At 37.5% G+C, this 18,917-nt stretch overlaps 2 protein-coding genes across 11 annotated transcripts; one reads left to right on the forward strand and one right to left on the reverse strand.

Moving 5' to 3' along the window:
* Positions 1 to 224: 224 nt before the first annotated feature.
* LOC104592874 (non-specific lipid transfer protein GPI-anchored 1-like) lies at positions 225 to 1,741 on the forward strand. The gene is made up of 3 exons (XM_010252394.3): positions 225 to 711; positions 1,158 to 1,244; positions 1,328 to 1,741. The coding sequence occupies exons 1-3, from the start codon at positions 342 to 344 to the stop codon at positions 1,465 to 1,467; spliced, it is 597 nt and encodes a 198-aa protein (XP_010250696.1). The 5' UTR covers positions 225 to 341; the 3' UTR covers positions 1,468 to 1,741.
* Positions 1,742 to 7,613: 5,872 nt separating this feature from the next.
* RPL27 (ribosomal protein large subunit 27) lies at positions 7,614 to 17,640 on the reverse strand. 10 transcript variants are annotated; one of them, XR_734489.3, is made up of 6 exons: positions 17,493 to 17,640; positions 17,071 to 17,379; positions 15,981 to 16,082; positions 15,682 to 15,877; positions 8,402 to 8,464; positions 7,614 to 7,736 (listed from the first exon to the last, which is right to left on the reverse strand). XR_734489.3 is itself a non-coding variant. In XM_010252399.3 (5 exons), exons 2-4 carry the CDS (start codon positions 17,356 to 17,358, stop codon positions 15,698 to 15,700), a joined length of 570 nt encoding a protein of 189 aa, XP_010250701.1. In that variant the 5' UTR covers positions 17,359 to 17,379; positions 17,493 to 17,640; the 3' UTR covers positions 7,614 to 7,736; positions 15,682 to 15,697. The 10 variants fall into 10 exon arrangements, 7 of the variants coding, with proteins under 7 accessions (XP_010250701.1, XP_010250699.1, XP_088755646.1 ...); XR_734488.3 differs by lacking the exon at positions 7,614 to 7,736 and adding an exon at positions 7,966 to 8,235; XR_016083361.1 differs by lacking the exons at positions 7,614 to 7,736; positions 8,402 to 8,464 and adding exons at positions 13,853 to 14,099; positions 14,425 to 14,628.
* Positions 17,641 to 18,917: the final 1,277 nt, after the last annotated feature.

Below are 18,917 nucleotides of genomic sequence, written 5' to 3' on the forward strand. Positions count from 1 at the left end.
AAATTTAAAATTTAAATCGAGTTGGTAGTTCGGGTTTTGTTGCAGGGAGACGGATCCAGGCTGTGCGGTCCAAGTTCCAAATTCCAATGACGATGAGAAAGAGAAGTGCTTAACTGCGACCATCTACCCTGCACCTGACCCTATTAAAAGTGCCCACCCCACGACGCAGCCTAGCAGTCAGTGAATGGGCACAACCCTCCCCTATTAAATGCATCTTCTTTGATAAATAATGAAGCTGTTCTTGCTTTTTCTTCACCCCATCCCTCATTCCATTGCAGAAACGGGAGCTGGGTTCATTGTTAAGAAGAGGAAGAGGAAAGAGTTAAAGTGAAGAACCAAAGATGGAGATGGTGATGAGATCTGAATTTGTTCTCTTCTGTTTACTCCTTGCCCCATATCTCTTTGCCTCATCAATCTTCTCAGCTGCAGATTCAGCATCAGATGCTCTGGCACAACAGTGCGCTAATGAGCTTCTTACTAAGCTGTCTCCCTGTTTAGATTACTCCACAGGAAAGGCAGAGTTACCTACAAAAGAATGCTGCACTTCTGTTACTAGTATGAGGGATCAACACCCAGTTTGTCTGTGTTTCCTTATTCAGCAGACCCACAATGGTCGTCCAGAAGTCAAGCAACTAGGTCTGAAGGAGGATAGGTTGCTTAAGATCTCTGGTACATGCAAGTTGACTAATGCCAGCATTAGCGAATGCCCACGTAAGTCTCTCTCCCTGTTCTCTTTTTCATTTCTTTTTTCCCTGATGATCTTGCAGTTTCTATTTTTCTGCTTGCTGCTACTGTTTGTTGAAAGTATTTACCATAGCCACAGTGATTACTTTTGTAGAACACTTACAGTCCTAAGCATATCCTACCCAGGCTCCAGTAGATCCACGAAACTCATCAATCTAAATTGTTTCAATGAGTACAGTGTGTCACCGCTTTGACCAGACATAAATCAAAATCCGGCAGAGAGGAAAACCCAGGCAGTTTTCTTTTGGGGGTAGTTTGTTTCTTGTTCTAACTGAAGTATAACCAGGTTTCGATTAATTTTTGGGTTCAGCCTGCAGCCTGAGTGAGATCTCTGATCAGCCTGAGTGGCCCCTGTTTTTTTGTTTCTGGTGTACTTGTATCATTATGTGCTTATTCAATCTTTTGTTGCGCAGGGCTTCTAAACTTACCTCGCGATTCTCCAGACAATGCCATCTTCCTCAATTCCACTTCAAATTCTTCGTCTACTTCCTCCTTATCAGGTCTGACTTCTGAGCTTTACTTTATCTTAGCTTTTAGTGCCTCAGCAATAAATTCGATTTAACTTACACTTTTGAATGCGCAGATACTTCCAATACGACTTCTGCAACAACCATGCCCTCGATCGGATTCATGCACGGACCCCAACTTGCAGTTCCTTCTGCTATTGCCTTGGTCATTATTGCCGTCTTCACTGGGTTGTTCCCAACAGGTTACGTTTCCTAACTGTGTCTGTGTGTAGTTCGTTCCAGGCAGGAGCTTGAGGCTGAAGGTGCACACTCCTGCCATTCTGTGCTACATTTTCTCTTCTTGGTATTCAAAATGAAGGCAGTAGATTTAGTAAGGAATATGATAGTTAGTCGCCAAATATGCTCTCTTTCTTGTTACGTTTAATGAATTTCTATTCTCCTTTGGATTGTTAATGGAGATATCTAGCGATATGTTTGACATTTATCAGGACCCATCTCTGGGCCAAGTCCATATTAATTTTCTCATCAAACTCCATACCTACTTTACCAGAGAGAGAGAGAGAGAGACGGAACTACGGTATGATGGACCAAAATAACCAGATCTCATTGTATACGCATCAATGAGAGACGTTGGGACAAGAATGAGGTTTTGAGTCTTGCGCTGTTCTTTGGAGGGGAGGGGGGTCTTTTTGAAGCTTGTCATCGGAATATTGCTATAATTGATGAATTCGTTTCATCAAATACTAAGGGGGCGTTCGATGTTTCTGCTTTCATTTGTTTTTGGAATTATCACATAAGCATAACAATCATTCTTGAAATCCGTTTTTGGTTTTCAAATGAAAAAACAAGTTGGTTTTGAAAACAAATTTTAAGTTGATTTCGAAAAACCAGATTAAAACATGTTTTTGAAAACAGATTTGAATAACATGTTTTCTGTTTCTGTTAGAAAAATAAAATAAGTAAGAACATGTTTCTTTGTGCTTTTGTTTTAAGAAATAATTTATTTTCAAATAAGATGGTTTGAATTTACTTTTAGAACCGGTAACAAGAAAAACAATTTACGTCCATTGGTGAATAATAAGTTTGAGAAAATTGAGGAATGAGTATCTTTTTTCCATTAATCAAATTTATAATGATCCTACTTCTCTCTAAGTAAAACTTACCACTTCGAGTCTGCTACGTTCCCACATTTATACCCACCGCATGCCTCTTTGAATTGAAAAAAAAAAACTGTTATGTCCTGTGGGCTGAGATGTGGGAATAAGTAGTGGATCTCCTCCATCTCTCAGGTGGATATGTAGCTTTAGAGGAAATTTTATAAAACATAATAAAACAATTTTGCCCATTTTTATATTAATTTTTTATTAGTAAAAATATCATTTTATTACTTACCAGGAAATCTTGAAAATCAAAAGAATAAGTTACAAATATATCGTTCCTAATTCTGTTTTCAATTTGTGTGAATCAATCCAATTTGGATGAAACTTGAGGCTACGTTTGGTTTGATAGAAAATGAGATGAAACGAATTCTAGCATTTGCTAGGCCTATCAAACTTTAAACCAAAAACATAGCCTGATTGATGGGTTCCAGGCTTCCAGCTTCCGAAATCCGATGCTGCCAGCGTCACGGACTCGGTTATCACCACGCATATACTCATCCACGTAGACAGAGCTTCGCGCAACAAGTAGCCCAGTGAAAACATCGCATCCAGCTCAAACATTAATCCCTTGTTGGTGTTGCCATTATACTAGAAATAAATATCAGGACTCAGGAGGTCTTGCACCCTGAAGACGAGAATGGTCTCTCGTCCTCCAGACTTGGGACAACAGGATAATAAACCCATAACATGCTTATCACAATTGGATTGATAAAGCATGTAGAGGAATTATTTCGAGAACTAACTCATGACCCACCACATTTATTCTCTTCCCACACATCTTTAGTTCTACGCCCTTAAATTAAAATATGTCGGTTTCAGCATATTAGCATTAATTAGGATTTCAACCATTTTATTCAAACCAACTTTATTACACACCAAAGGCCTACTCGAGGTTCGGTCTCCATCATTATTAAATATTAATGCCACCCACAAAGAGGAAATTTCCAGTCCAGATATGCTCCTCACACCGTCTTCACACAATTTAGGAGTGCCACGTGCTTCTGATTCGTGCCTAAAGAACATATGTGAGATGGACAAATTCATCCCACTGGCACCTCAAAACCCCTAAATTCAATTTCTCCCTGTACATAATTCGTCTCTCTTCCAGAGCCAATACCTCCTCGTCAACTGCCTTCCTCTCCTTAGAGATGTAAAACAGGCCATGCCAGTCTATGGACTGCCTCGGCCCATGCCACCCTTCTATGGGATAACTTAGGGGGTTGGCCCGACCAATTTTGGCCCGCTCAGTCGATGGTGCCGCCGCCACCGCCTACTAATTCATTGATGGTGCAACAAGGGGAGCATTTTAAGATGAACCGAAGCTCCTCCAAGTGGGCTTTTCAGAGGTTTCGTCAAGAGACTTATTCAGTTGTCGCAATTTCTCCACCTTTTGCTACTACGGCTTCTTAGGTTTCTCCACCTTTCTCTTCTCCCAAAACTTCAGAGAGACGAGGAGAGGAAGGCAGTCGATGGGGGATAGGATTTTGTCTCTGGAAGAGAGACGGATTATATTCGAGTGGGAAGGGAGAATACAACATAAAAGTTGAATTTGGGGGTTTTGAAGAGCCAACGGGATGAATTTGTCCGTCGCACATGTATTCTTTAGGCTCAGTTTAGAAGGAGTACAAATACAAATTTGTAAAATATAAAACTTTATATTTATATTATTTTTTATGTATTTGTACTGTACATATTTATATTTGTACTCTTTCCAAACTGAGCCTTATGCACGAGTCAAAAAACATGTGACACTCTTAAATTGTGTGAGAACAGTTTGAGGAGCCATGATGTGAAGAGCACATCCGGACTCGGTAATTTCAAATATGGCTGCAAATGGAGAGAGCCTGCAACTGCGAGGGATAGGGAGTAGGCAGAGTAGGAATACTTGAGAATGATCATGAAAAGCCTGCAATTATACTATCTCAGTGTCTGGGCCATCGGCAAAAAGTGCTTCTCTTTCATGCAAATATCTTCCTTTTGGGGTGGACAAATAGGCCAGTGGTCATGTTATGTCATTGTGTTAGGAATCGGCATTGACTCTTCACATAGGATACCTCACACCGATCTCACAGCCCTATAAATAACAACACAAAATATGGAAAATGTTCTTAATATACGGCTGAAACGCATTGTAAGGTTGGTGTGGGGAGTGCTGGGTGAGTAGCAAATCTGAACTCGTGTGTTAGACCCAGTTTTGAATGTAAAATCACTAAAAGTTGCCAGTTAGGTGCGTAGAATTTTGAGGCATGATGGTGTCCCTCTCTCCTTGTCATTATCGGGGATCCCAATACAGGGCGGTAATATCTTGTGGATATGGATATTCGAACAGTTTGTGTAGGAGATCCAGAGTGCTCTGCAAACTGTTGGCTTTAATGTTTAAGAATGAAACATTTTAGCAAGGAAGACTTGTATAGTTCTATTACCTTAGGCTTCAATCTTATAATGGTAGGCCTACCGCCTATGTTAATATTATTTCAACAGAAAAAATCCCAACTATTTTTTGCCTTCTCTTCTGTTAAACTATTTTTGTTTGGAAACTTTAAGTTCCAACGGATGATGATGATGATCAGGATTCAGGAGGATTGAGGATGATAATGATGTGGTTTAGTTGATGATAACCTTTCCCGTTTTTGATTTCTTGAATGGAATAGACAAATATACGGTATTCTCCAACCTGAGAGACTTTATTTAGGAAAGCAAGGTGTATAGTTCCCTCTTCACATCAACATCAACGACGTTGCAGAACGGGTAATCTGAAATAGAATTGGAATTCAGATTTGAAGTTTTATGATACCTGGAGATGGAAAATATATATACCAATGTTGCTCATGGCACCTGCGCAGCCATTTGCTCAAGAGCTCTCAACCGTCTGATCTGCTCGAGATCATGCTTTGGTGTTTGGTCAGCTCCAATACCGGGTGCTTTTAGGTGTTTTGTAGCCTGTAGGTTTCGAAGTAACAACTTGTCCAGTATAAACCATGGACACTTTATATGATTAAATGCAGCTACTTCGAATCGCTGCAGCTATGAAATCTCTCCTTTGGGTAACAAACATCTTTCATTAACAAACAACAATCCAGGTGAACTCGATTCTGGACTCCGGACGGATGACCATTAAGCACAAAAACTTGAGCTTAAGTTTTCAATGACTTATTCATTCTCATTCGCGGCCATTGCCCAAAATCTACATATAACATAACCAGATGGATTTGAGCTAACTTTGTCTTTTATTCAAGGGTTCACTTTCCCAAGCTATGTTTTCTAAGCATTCTTGGGCAATCTTATCGACCAATTCCAAAAATCAGGTCCAAAGACTCATAACTCACCACCTGTTCCACATTTACAACATTTCAATCAATTATCTTCTTAGACGCAAGGATTGAAATATTGATACGGGGCATATTGTATTAGTATTGTTAGTGTCCGGCACGAGATACGATATAATTGGAGTTGTATCTTGTCAATTATGCTTATTGGGCTGATATGGGTGTGTATCAGTTTGTATCACATTGTATTAGATACATATTGATACAGACTGACTGATATAGAATGATAAGCTACCCGCGAGACGCAAATGCACATGCACACTCTTCTACTGGAATTAAAAAAAAAAAAAAAAAGTTGCAAGATTCAAACCCACGTCAAGAGCTAAGAGAGAGCTTAACATCCACCCTATAAGCCACTATGGCACTCCACCTTTTGTGTTTATGAGTGAATGAATACAGATTTTATTTCTTTATTACTTAAATGCAATTCAAATAAATAATACATATTACGAATCATGGTTTTTAAAAATGAACCGGTCAGGGGTATAGTTACCGGTTTGAATTGGCCGGCCCGTTCTAGCAAAAAAAATAAAATAATTTAAAAATTTTTTTTTTAAAATTGAAAAACGGTTCGAATAGTTAACCGGTCGGTTCAACAATTTGCTGACCAAACTCAACGGTTTTGGAGGACAAAGCGGTTTTGGAGGAAAATGGAACGGGTCAAGTGACCAGTTCCCGGTTTTTCCGGTCCGACCGTCCTATTCGATCCGGTTTTGAAAATAGTGTTTCGAATTACGATTAACTCCAATTAAAAATTAAAAATGTAATACTTAAAATTAATATTTTATAAAATAATAGAAATAAATAATACATCAAATCCACATTTATATCAAAATATTATTTGGATCTCAAAAAAAAATATAAAAATATAATATTAATAAGAGAATAATTATTTTAATACTTAAAATTTATAAATTTGCACATTATATATATATATATATATATATACACACACACACACACACATTACATTACATAAAATCATATTTATTATTTAGAAAATAAAATTATTGTTTACAAAACATTCAAGAATATAATCTTAAGTTGAATCTATTAAATCTATTACTCTACATTTATACCAAAAAAGATTTTCAAATAGAAAATTATAGGAATAAAAATATAATAATGGAATAATCATTTTAAAAGTTAAAAATTATGAATTTGCACATAATATGTATCTTAGAAATTTTAATAGATTTGATATATTTTAAGTTGAGATTATACATTTTATAAATTATTAGTAGATATTTTAATTTACATAGAGAATTTAATATTTGGTTGACCTCTTTGTTAATGTAAAAACGAAAAAATAGTAAAATAAAAAATAATTGATATAATAATTAAAATATAATAGAAAAATATGTTTTGCATTTTGGACTCTTGATTGATACATTATCAATAAAATTGTATGATATTTATGTGTTATATTATATTGATTGTAATATATCTTTTTCATATACACCATTAAAATATACATTTTTATGTATTTATACATTATTTATGGTTATTTGACCTTAAATTTAATATTATTAATATATTGTGAATTTTTTATGTGTTTTCCTAGCATATCCATATTTTTCGTCCGTGTCAATACATCTCCAAGTACCCATATCTAAGTTTCCGATATAATACTCGATATCGATACTTTAATCCTTGGTGAGCCTGAGCTCGTACATTTGCTGTTAACCCTCTCTTATTTCTGCATTTATATTTGTCCAGACCAGTATGAAAACAGTGTCCCCTAACCCAACCCTGGGGTTGTGCCAGAGAGACGTAGCCAGATTGAGGTATTTCCAACTGTGGAAGAGAGATATGTGGATGACAGTTTAGAGGTACTACTAAACAAAAAAAAAAAAAAAAAAAAAAAAAAACAAACAAACAAACAAACAAAGCTATTGGATGAAAGATAACCAAAATATTCAAAGGGAAAAATCAATGCCTAATTCATTAGTACAGGAGTACAATATAAACTGATTTTGGAGATATAACTCTTCAAAAAGGAAAAAGATTTAACCATTCTAAGATGCGCTGTATATATCCTGAAAAATACCACGCAAATATTAAACTTTCTTCCCGTTTTACACATTCCCCAAATGTAAGCAGTTTGGAAACAAAAATTTATATGCTTAATTAAAAACTGGCCCAAAGATAAACAAAATTTCATGAACAAAACTGTCCCAAAAACTAATTTCTGGCCAAAATACTAAGAAAATTAAAGAAATAAAATCAGGCCTAAAGAACACACGCAGACACACACAAAAAATCAAGTGCAAATAAAAGAGTTTTGCCAGTTAACTAACTGCCTCTTGTCAGCGTGCATGATAAATATGTTAACTTTAAAGCTTTTTGAGCATTAACAAATATCAAATTCTTCCATTCCAGCTGTCAAAACAAATAAATACATTGAGGGGGCATTTGATAACCAGTTGAATGGCTTATTGATTTGTCTTTTAGAGGACATAGGATAAAATAGTCACATTCAGGGCTGTAGTAATCAATCCAACATGTCATTCAGCTATAAGTGAGCCCGCAAACTACCTAATGAATTTCACCAAGGGAGTGTTTAGTTCACTACAGATAAGTAACTTTTCTATTGACATCAACTAACAATCATTAGAAAAGTAAAACAGTATGTTTGATTTTCCATCCATAAAACAGCTTTGGCATATATTTAAGTAAATTAGGGTAAGTAAAAGAAACTCACTTGTGAGTGATAATAAGTGACTTGTGTGATAAGTGACTTTTTGATAAGCAACTTACCATAAACCTGCATTTATCAAAAAGAATTACCATAAACCTACCAATGGATCAAACACCACCTAAATGACAAAGAAACAAGTCATTCAGTTCAGCCACATTAGTCGTTAGCATATTATCTTCAAGTTGTTTCTTGGTCCACCAATTAGTCTCTTAGGCAGGACCCCATCCAATCTTCTGAAAACAAACTAGCAAGTTGTGGGGATCCTAGACCATTCCATGTGTCTTGGGGCCCCACTGCCCCAGACACATGTGAATCTTGGTTTTAGCATGTTCCACTCCAAAAAGACATGTAAACCCAATTTACAATCAAGATGTATCAAATCGAGCTTTCACCTTTATGCACTATAATGGCGGGCATTGCATAATATGTATGTTCCACTTTTATTGATGTTTACAATACCTTTCTTCTTTCCTTATTATTGTCATAGTAACATATCTTGGCTCTGTAACTCCTGCTGTTAAACTTAAAGCCAAGTCATAATTCAATAACATTCATATACTACAAGAAAATGCATCATTAGCGGCACTTTTCGATCTGGCTATTTGGTGATTGCCGCTAGAAATATCAATACTCCCCTGTTGTTGAGGGTGCAATTGATCAATTCACCAGGCATCTAGTTTCTGAGTGGGTAATCGATCTCTAGCACTCCCATTTAACACCTGACAGAGATGGTCCAGAGGAGCTGGTGCAAATCATCAATGATGTCCATGGAGAAGTTGCTTGTCGTATGAGAGAAATAAATCTTATTGATCTTCTTACGAGGCTTTAGTTTCAAACTTCTTATTTGCTTTGTACCTCTATCTTACTAAGAAATGACTATAAGGGGAGTTGGGGGATGATGCAGGGGTATTGTCAATCTAATTTCCACTCACTTGGAGGTTTTTCGTGCAAGTCAAGCCAAGATAGTTGTGCAACAAGGGGCAAAGCTAACTATTGATCGCAGGGATCTAGAACTAAAGCTAGTTCTTGCTGCTGAATATAAGTTGCATCCTGCTTTATTTTCTGCTGATGCTGAACACAAGGTTGTTTCTTTTTCAAGTCATCACTGACTTCTGATTCAGTTTCCATGTGAACCCAATAAGGTCTATAGGAATAAATGAAATTTATTTGATTATTGTGGTCATGGTATTTTTTTTATTTGTATCTTCACAGGTTTTGCAGCATTTTATGGATGGGCTCATCTCTTTCACTTTCAAGCCTGAAGAGCTGCAGCGCTCTTTCTTCCGTAATACTGTCAGAGAGCTTATTGCTTGTGCAGTGGTTTATTAAATTTCTCATGGTTATTTCTTGTGCAGTGCTCTTTCAACCCAATAACCCCTTTTTTATGGTTATTTCTTTACCAAATTTCTTCTTCAATTTTTCATGGCAGGTTTATTAATGAAAGGATTGAATATTTGGTTCTTTCTCATACCAAAAAGGCTGATAAATCTGTGACTGGTGTTGAGGACTCAATCTGTTCCTTTTTCTGGGTTTCTAGATCAATCTGTGATTGGTGTTGAACATGTGAAGTTTAAGCACAACCAGTCTAGGATTATCTCATGTGAACCTGTGAAAGAAAATTTTAATAGAACACCTAAGGATCCTTTGCTTTCACTTGATGCTTAATCCTCCTGTTCCTGGAGTTCTTTACCCTCAAATTCCCAAAACAATGACGCAAAAGACACACGACATCGATCAGGGGGAGAATGGGGTGATTTGTTGGATATAATTTCCCGCAGAAAAACTCAAGCTCTTGCTCAGAGCATTTTGAAAATATGTGGACCAATGGGCGGAACTACATAAGGAAAAGGCAAGTCTGTCAGCTAAAGAAGTTTCAGAAAACCAACCAGCGGGGATTTCTGATTCTTTGGATCACTTACATGTGTCATTTAAGCAAAAGGGTGGACAGTTTCAAAAAAATACATCGAAAGAGCACTGTTTTCCCAGGACATGATGGTCAATCTACAACAGGAAACTCATGTACCTATACTATTGCAAACAGTTTAGTTTATGCTCCAAATACCTCACATAAAAAAGTGGATAAGCATGATCTCATGCGCCTGGAGGAGGTTGAATCAGGAAGCAGCAGCTCTTATCAAACTGATGATGACGAAAGCAATAGTGTGACAGGCCTTGGTTCACCTGGGACTAAAGTTTGGGATACTAAAAATAATAGAAATGCTTCCTCTTATATACACCATCCACTTGAAAGTTCTGAAGGACATCTAGGGAGGAAGAGTAAAGGGCATGCCTACTACCAGAGAATACCTAGAACCCAGTCAGGCAGGAAGAAGTCTAGGATAAAACAGAAAGAAGGTGAACATATGGCAAGAGATTGAGGTCTCCCTCAAGTGCCGAGGTGCCAAGTCAGGGACTCCCTCAGCTGCTGAAGTGTCGAGCTAAGGTTTCCATAGTAGGCGAGGTGTCGAGCTGAGGTCTCCCTTAGTTGACGAGGTACCGAGCTGAGGTCTCAACTCATTGATAGGTTCAGGACTTGGAGGTTTGATAGTTTGAAAAGAGATGGTCGCAACTCATGGATAGCAGTTTCTGATAAATTCAGGACTCCAAGGCTTTCTAGCTTGGAGAAAGATGATGGTAGCTCTTGGATAGAAGTGCCTGATAGGTTCAGTACTTGAAGGCTTTCTAGCTTGCAAAAAGATGATGGTAGCTCCTGGACAGAAGTCAGGGATAAATTCAGGACTCGAAGGTTGTGCATGTGCTCAAAGAATGATTCTGGGATTGTCTCTAAATCATAATTGTTCTGCAGCAATAAGGTAAGGAGGGAGGTACATTCAGGTGCCTCAGGTAGTCTCCAAATCCCAGTTTGCATCAATGAGATCTTGTGCACATGCTTCCATTCTTCTCTGTCTGGTGGGTCATCTGTTCTCCTACCTGCTCTCACCAAGAAGCGACGACCATGGTTTCTTCCATCATGAAGAGATGATGATGGTGATGGTGATGTAATCCTTGGTGCTAGATCTCTAATCACATCATGCATCTTGACATTCAATTGATGCTCTCTCTCAATCCTTTCTAACAAAGAAGCATTTACCAAGCGATTTACAACCGCATGCCCTTTATCTTGTGCCTCTTCCATGTTTTTTGCACCTTCAGTTATAAATCCTTCCCATAACCAGTTTCTATTAGTTCGGCTACTAGAATTTCAAAGTCTTCTGGCTACAATGCAGCATATAAGAAGCAATTCCTCACATTTTCACTGCTTAATTGGTCATAACTGAACTGCAATTTATTGAACGCTGAGTTTTCTATATCATCAATAATCTCATATTTAGCTGAACTCAACTCTTTCAGGGCATTCCTCCATACACGAACATCATTCTCATTCCTCAAGGAACCTCCAATGACAAGAATTGCAAGTGGCAAACCACGGCACTCATCAACCACACATCGAGCTATTTTCATAATACCAGGAAAATCCACTACTTCACCAACTTTTTCATGAAATAGCTTCCATGCCTTCAACCTTGATTTCCTTATTAGTCTCCATCTTATTACAAACATCTAAGGAACGAGATGTCAATACTATCTTGCACCCATTTTCCTTACTTGGATTTGGGACTCCTACAGCTTCCAAATCTACTCTCTGCCAAAGGTCATCCAACAATAACAAGTACTTCTTGGTTTCTAAATGCTTCGATAATTTCCTTGCAACACTTTCATCTGACTCACCAGCCAAATTCAGTAACAAATTGACGATCGCTGTGCAATCTCATTTTGGACCTTTCTTAGACTGCAATTGCTGGAAACAATGACCCAAATGACAATTCGAAACATCTGACATATTTCAGGTAGGTTGTTCACAATCTTCAATACCCTTGTCTTGCCAACCCCACCCATTCCCCAGACCCCAATTTTTTGAACTGTCATCTTTTATGCAGTCTAATATCTTTCTGACAGTGCGATCAGTGGATGTGTTTCCCTCTGCCATTGAAGAAGGTAACTTCTCAACTGCCTTTAGAGGTGCATCAACCACCACTCCACCCCGGAACCTGGATTCCTCCTTCAGCTTTGCAACATCATCTAGAACTTGAACTATACATCTGTCTACCTTCTTGCACCAACAAATGTTGAGCCATGGGCACCACCCACTGAGACATTTCTTGTTTTCTTTCAACTCTGCTTCAATCACATCCATTTTAACTTCGACCTCCCTTACTTTTTCAAGCCAAGCTTTACATTCATTTGTCACCATTTTTGAAACCATGTCTCTGTTCAAGTTCTAGCATGATTCAATCTGGTGAACCTCTTGAGGGTCCAAAAACATACAGCTCTGGGTTTTTCATCATGACATTATGGAGGCTAGAGCCTTAGATCTAGAGTGAAAAATCAATCAGATGGATTTTAATGTCAGCTAATTCAGATGGTGGAAAATGTTGCTAGAGGTAGGGTTGAGATGAAATCGTATCGGGGCTCTGTTCATCCAAGATAGTTCCTTTTTCCTCTAGATTCTTGATTGCTTATTGTGTTGATAGACTTTTAGAGGCTTTTTTTATGCTGATGTTTGGGAGTGGGAGCTTGTTGTTCCTTTTTCCCTCTTCTATTCTTGTAAATGAAACTTTGACTTGGGAGCACAAGCTCTGATAATAAATGACATGGGCAGGAAGCATTGCAACAACAGATTTATTTAACCATTGAGGCTCATAGATATCACAGAAAGACAAGAAATATGAAACCAGACACAAAATATGTTTGGAGCCTTAATGCGTCAATATGTAAAACCAAATTAATTTCCGTTTCTAGGCAATCTGCGAATGTTTAAAGTTATAGGTGCTTACTCACAATTGGTTCAAGCAATGGTTCAAGACTTCCTGTAGGTAGAATACCTACCTCTTCAGTAATGAAAGTGAAAATTTCAGCCAAATGAACCAAAGATTTCAAAACAACATTTTAGCACTGTCTTTACTCTTTATAGGTTTCTCAACCTTCCAAATAAGTGAATAACAGTAATCAACATTCAGCAATATAACATTGACTTATACCACAACAACTACCAAAGGAAAAATGCAATAGAATTAGTTGGAGATTTAAGCTTCCCTGCATCCGGCTGCACAAATTAGTTGGAGATTTAAGTTTTGCCAACCATGACTAAGGCACGACATGGTCATTGAAGAATGAAGATAGTAGTCTTAACCTTCAAGTTGGTGCACTGGCATTGGAATGGTTTGTACCATCTGACTTAAGGGATCTAACCAGAATAGGGAGGAGGGGTAGCAATAAGACAAAATGATCCAGTATCAGACATATCATAATGAAAAATGTTTGACAGTTTGACAGGAAGCAAATTAGGAATGCAGAATACATATCCTTGAGGAACAAAATCATGAAAACGAGTCTGGGCATCTCAGCACTTCAGCAGTTTTATTTCTAGCCACAGTAGCTAAATGGACACAAATGTCAAAGAAAATATGAGGCAATTTAACCAATGGTACAACAGATTTCTTTTATACTTATTGATTAATTAAAAGTTACCAATAAAAAAACTAAAAGTAAAGGAAAAAAAAAAAAGATAAAGTACTCCCAAGCCCAATTAGTTAGTCTTTTGAGTCTTAGCTTAGCAAAACGAGCAAGAAGACCAACTCCCGAAGTTTCTGCTCCAGTTCAGGCTGATAATTGTGGTTTGACTTTCCTACCAGCTGAACACCTGAGAAATGGTTTTATAATTAGGAATGCATGCTCGTTTGATGATTGTCACATTCACCATCCAAGTCAATTTTTGGTACAAGTTTCCTCCATAACTAGCTTTGATCCAAATGCATGTGCTTTTTCTTCATTGCAACAATGCAATGAAGAAAACAAGTCAAGGTCAATGTACTGGGATTCATGGTCCCATCTTATTTCTCTCTCATTGGCCAACATTCAATATTGTCACTACAAACAGCACCACCAGAGGTAATCAACTAAAGTAAGAAATTACATGGGAGCACCAATGAACAACCTATACGGCTATATTCCCTTCTGTAAACTACCTTAACCACAGTAATGATGTTTGCAAAGAATAACTGATTCAAGAAGACCAATTAACAGATTCAAGATCCACAACATCCTAAGCCAAGATTCTGATTGTTCAGAGAGTTGCATGCCCATCATAGGTAGACCATTTTAACTCCTTGTAAACTTCACCATCTCCACCTCGCACATCCTAGGACCAGCTTCAATCATCCACCACACATCTGTTAAATTAGGATTAGGGAGCTATCTGTTAAATTTTTATGTATAAACTTCTCTTTTGTATATCGGAACTTTAATATATCTGCCCATAAGGTATCCCAATTAGCAAAAACTCACTCTTTATCCTCTTTTACTTATACTTCTTATCCAATTTGGATACCAAGGGTAGAGGACTATGTAAATATTGTTTCTCCTTGATATATCTTTTGCACCTTTCAAAAAAAAAATCATCCACCACACATCAAAAGTTAAAGGCTACATATTAAACCATTTGAATACATATTGGACCATGGTACCAAGCAACTAGGTGTTGACAAGCCAGATCCCTTTATTGAGTGGGAGATATGAGATCCTCGTGTATTTTTTTCCCTTTTGTATTTTCTATTAGATTAACGCATGGATCAAACTGGTTGAGCTGGACCGTGCTGAAAAAATTCAACCCAGTCATACCTACCAGACCAGGCCAACCCAATTACTAAGGTGCTGTGACTCAAGGACACTACTTGTGCAACATTTGGCAGACTTCACATATGAATTCATTTGATTGCCTCAAATTGAACTCAAGACCTGCTTTACTGGGAATAAGTGCAACACTTGGTGGGTTGAACACTTGTTCTAACCTTAATTATAGATGATAAAAAACACAACCATGTTGCGTGAAACTTGGTGAAACGTGTCCTAGAAATTATGGATTATGCATGAGCAAGGTGATAGCTCTAGACCTAAAAGCATGAAGAACATGAAAGGAATAAAATAATGAGGTAAAGGTAAAACAGGAAATGTAAAGGATATACCATGTTTTATGCACCCACTTTGATTAGCATATTTTCTTGTAAGAATTTAAAGAAGTTGCAGACTAAAGGCAGGAAATAGAAAGGATATACAATGTTCCATGCACCCACTTTGGTTAACATATTCACTTGTAAGAAATTGAATAAGAAACTTGCAGATTAAAAACATAGATAATGTAAAATCCTTTCACATTGTGCTTTACTCCTTAACCCCCAAAGAATAGAACATCAGGAACAGACTATCACTTTCCAAGTCATACTCACATGGACAACTAACTCATCAGCAGCTTGGACTGCCTTCAGGAATTTCGTCCACAGAAGCCAAAACCAGTTGGGGTGGGGGAACAAGGCCCTCCTTTCTTGCTTTTCGGCGTTCACGTTGCATTCTGAAGTACTCTCTTTTCCTTGCTTTGTAACTGTTCGGATTTTCAGGCTGTTCCACACGTGGATAAACACTCACCTGCAGTGATACATTAAAAACAAATTTTGTATTTTGTCAGCCTAGAAAACTTAAGTTATCATAAAACAAATATGCTGCAAGTTCTCTGGACTTGTATCATCACCTTTTTCCTGTCTGGTCCAAACTTCTCAAATTTGACTAATCCATCAATCAGGGAGTAGATGGTGTGGTCTTTGCCCAACCCAACATTCTTCCCCGGATGAAACTGAAAAGTTACAAGACAAAATTCAAAAGGCAATTACAAGGATGTTATAGCACATGCATAACAGCTCAATATACTGAAGTGAAATTTTTGTTTTGGTAATGGGAAAAATTGCTACTTAAATTTCTGGAGACAACAATACAAACAATGTCAAATGCAGATTCTATCTTGCAAAATCCATCAGATAAGGCATCATTGATGCTGTTATGCAGGGCATGTGGAAGGAAAGAAACAACAGAATATTTGAAGGTATTTGATTTACCACATTAAGCAGGAATCTACCAGACACCCTGCAATCTTCCCCAAGGTTTCCCCTTTCATTGCCAAGGGTCTTATCAAGCTCCAACTTGAGGTAGGATGGTAATATCCTTTGGACTTACAGCGGTCTCATGGAAAGCGGTTCATGGTGGCAATCCATTGCCTAAATGAAATCAGATAATTCACGATTGAGGGTTACAGAAACAAGTTCTGTGGCACATGCATATGAGCACATAAAGAAATAGTGGACTTCCCCAGTTGGGCCAGTTCAACAATTACGTACATTATTTGATTCACTTGGGTTCTGAACCCGAGACCCCAATGATTTTTGAACATGCCGGTGTTTGTCGATAAAGACAAAATATCACATCAAACTGATGTTTGATTAAAACACTGGCGTGTTCAAAAATCAATGGGTTCTCCGGTTTGTCTTGCAATGATGGTCGCAGGAAATGTAACCTCACTTTGTGCAAAAAAGAAATGTTAGGTCCATAATTTCGTATCCAATCTACCCCTCTCAAGACCCGAGATAGCTGGGACCAATAATGGTAATGGAATTCTAATTGTGATATTTATAAAACCTGATGGCATTCAAGCGTTCAAGGATCAGAACAAATATTCAATGAACCAGTACGCATTACAACTTAAATCAAATCTCTAAGTGGTAACCAAAACGTTCCAACTTCAGCCTAGTCCAAATTCCAAAGCTTCCGACTAAAGTTAGGGCTATTACCTTAGTGCCACGCTGCCGAATAATAATGGCGCCGGGTTTGGCAACCTGGTCACCGTAGATCTTGACGCCGAGCCTCTGACCCCTGGAATCTCGACCGTTCTTGGTACTTCCAGCACCTTTCTTATGTGCGCACTCGATAGTCAATGGAGATTTGAGAGGGAAGGAAACGGAGACCTTGTTGCCTACACAAATGGATCCAAAATCTCCTTTGAGGAAAGATGAGCCCGAACTTAGTGAAAGCCCTCTGAAAGCTCCAACCAGGTTGAAGCTCATCGTTGTAGCTGACATTCTCCTTTAGCCTCTATCTCTCTGAAAGTCGGATAAATTAAATAAAATGAAAGAAAAAAGGATTCTTTGCTTATTTAAGTAGATTTCGTGAATGAAAGCGAAAATATGTATCAGTGGTTACGGTGAGAGCAAACCTTCTCCTTCGAGGTCAGTTACTGACCCTCCAACGAAAATGAGACGATAGAGGCCAAATGAAACCTTATCTCTGTTTTGTGCCTCTGCCTTGTGTGCGTCGGTTCGGCACGTGGCTATAGCTGCACCCACATGCACATCTTAGCGTGAATTGAGAGAATCTACCGTATTAGAGATGTTCCCCATACACGGTTGGGATATGAGTGGGGCGCCTGTGGGGCACGCTCTATGGGGCGCACAGGCGCAGATGTAAATTGTTTGAAAACTAAGCTTCATTTGTATGACACGTTAGCATGAATGTAAGGGGTAAAAGAGTAATCAGAATCAATATTTTTCAATTTAAATGACAACTAGCGGGGACCCGTGTGATGTACGGAAAAATCTGAAAGATTTAATAATTTTATTTATTATTAATTAATATTAAATTAATAATCAAAATATTTTGTTAATTAACTAAAAGTATTGAAAGTTATTGTTAATATCTAAAATTTTAATAATTGTATTTTTTATTTAATGTTGATTTACAAAAAATAATTATTATTAATTTAATAAATTTAGTTTTATTAATAATTTGTAGTAATTTTAATAATTGTTCTTTTTTATCAATAGTAATTTTAATAATTGTTATTATTTTTATTATATTTAAATGAAATTTTGATTAAATTTAAATAAATAAAAATAATTATAAAAACTAACATTTTTATTAGTTTTACTAATAATTAACAATTATATATGAATAACAACGGGGTGGGGGCGAGGCACCCATTCCTATCCTTGCCCCGTAGTTAGGGCTGTTCATAAGAATACCCAACCCGACTAAACCGACCAACCCGGACCGACCCAACTTGAGTCAACCGGGTTTTCTTCAGCACCGGTCGGTTCCAGGTTGTCAAAAATCATAAACCGACTTAGTAGTTAGTTCTTAGTTAGTAGTTACAACCTATTTAGTTCCTACTTAACTAAGTTGTCTCTATCCTAGTCTTCTAGTTAGGAATGACATTAATGGCAAGTATTGTAAGACAACTAGACAATGAATTTTTTTGTAAAAGTTTAAAGAAAAGAATCAAATGATCCTAGTGTATATGGTCTTTTACACCAAATAGGCAACCAATTACAATTAGAATTAGGTGTCCTTTTTTACTTAGATTATAAGGTTTCTTGAAATATACAAATTCCAGTCTTCTTTCTCTAATACAGTTTGACTTTCTATTTTCTTGATAACTTCTATTCTAACTTGGTCCGCCCCCCTTAGCCCCTCAACTCAAGCACAACTTCTAATACAATTTGACTCTCAAGAATAAAAAATTTGAAATTTCAATTTATTACCATGGTTGAACTTAGAGCGGAAACCGACCCAACCCGACTTAAACCGACCAAGTCGGTTTTGCTTAACACAGGGTCGGTTTCGGTTTCAATTTTAGGTAACC

This window comes from Nelumbo nucifera, chromosome 3, assembly GCF_055504915.1.
Source record: "Nelumbo nucifera cultivar China Antique chromosome 3, China Antique-T2T, whole genome shotgun sequence".
Classification (NCBI taxonomy): domain Eukaryota; kingdom Viridiplantae; phylum Streptophyta; class Magnoliopsida; order Proteales; family Nelumbonaceae; genus Nelumbo; species Nelumbo nucifera.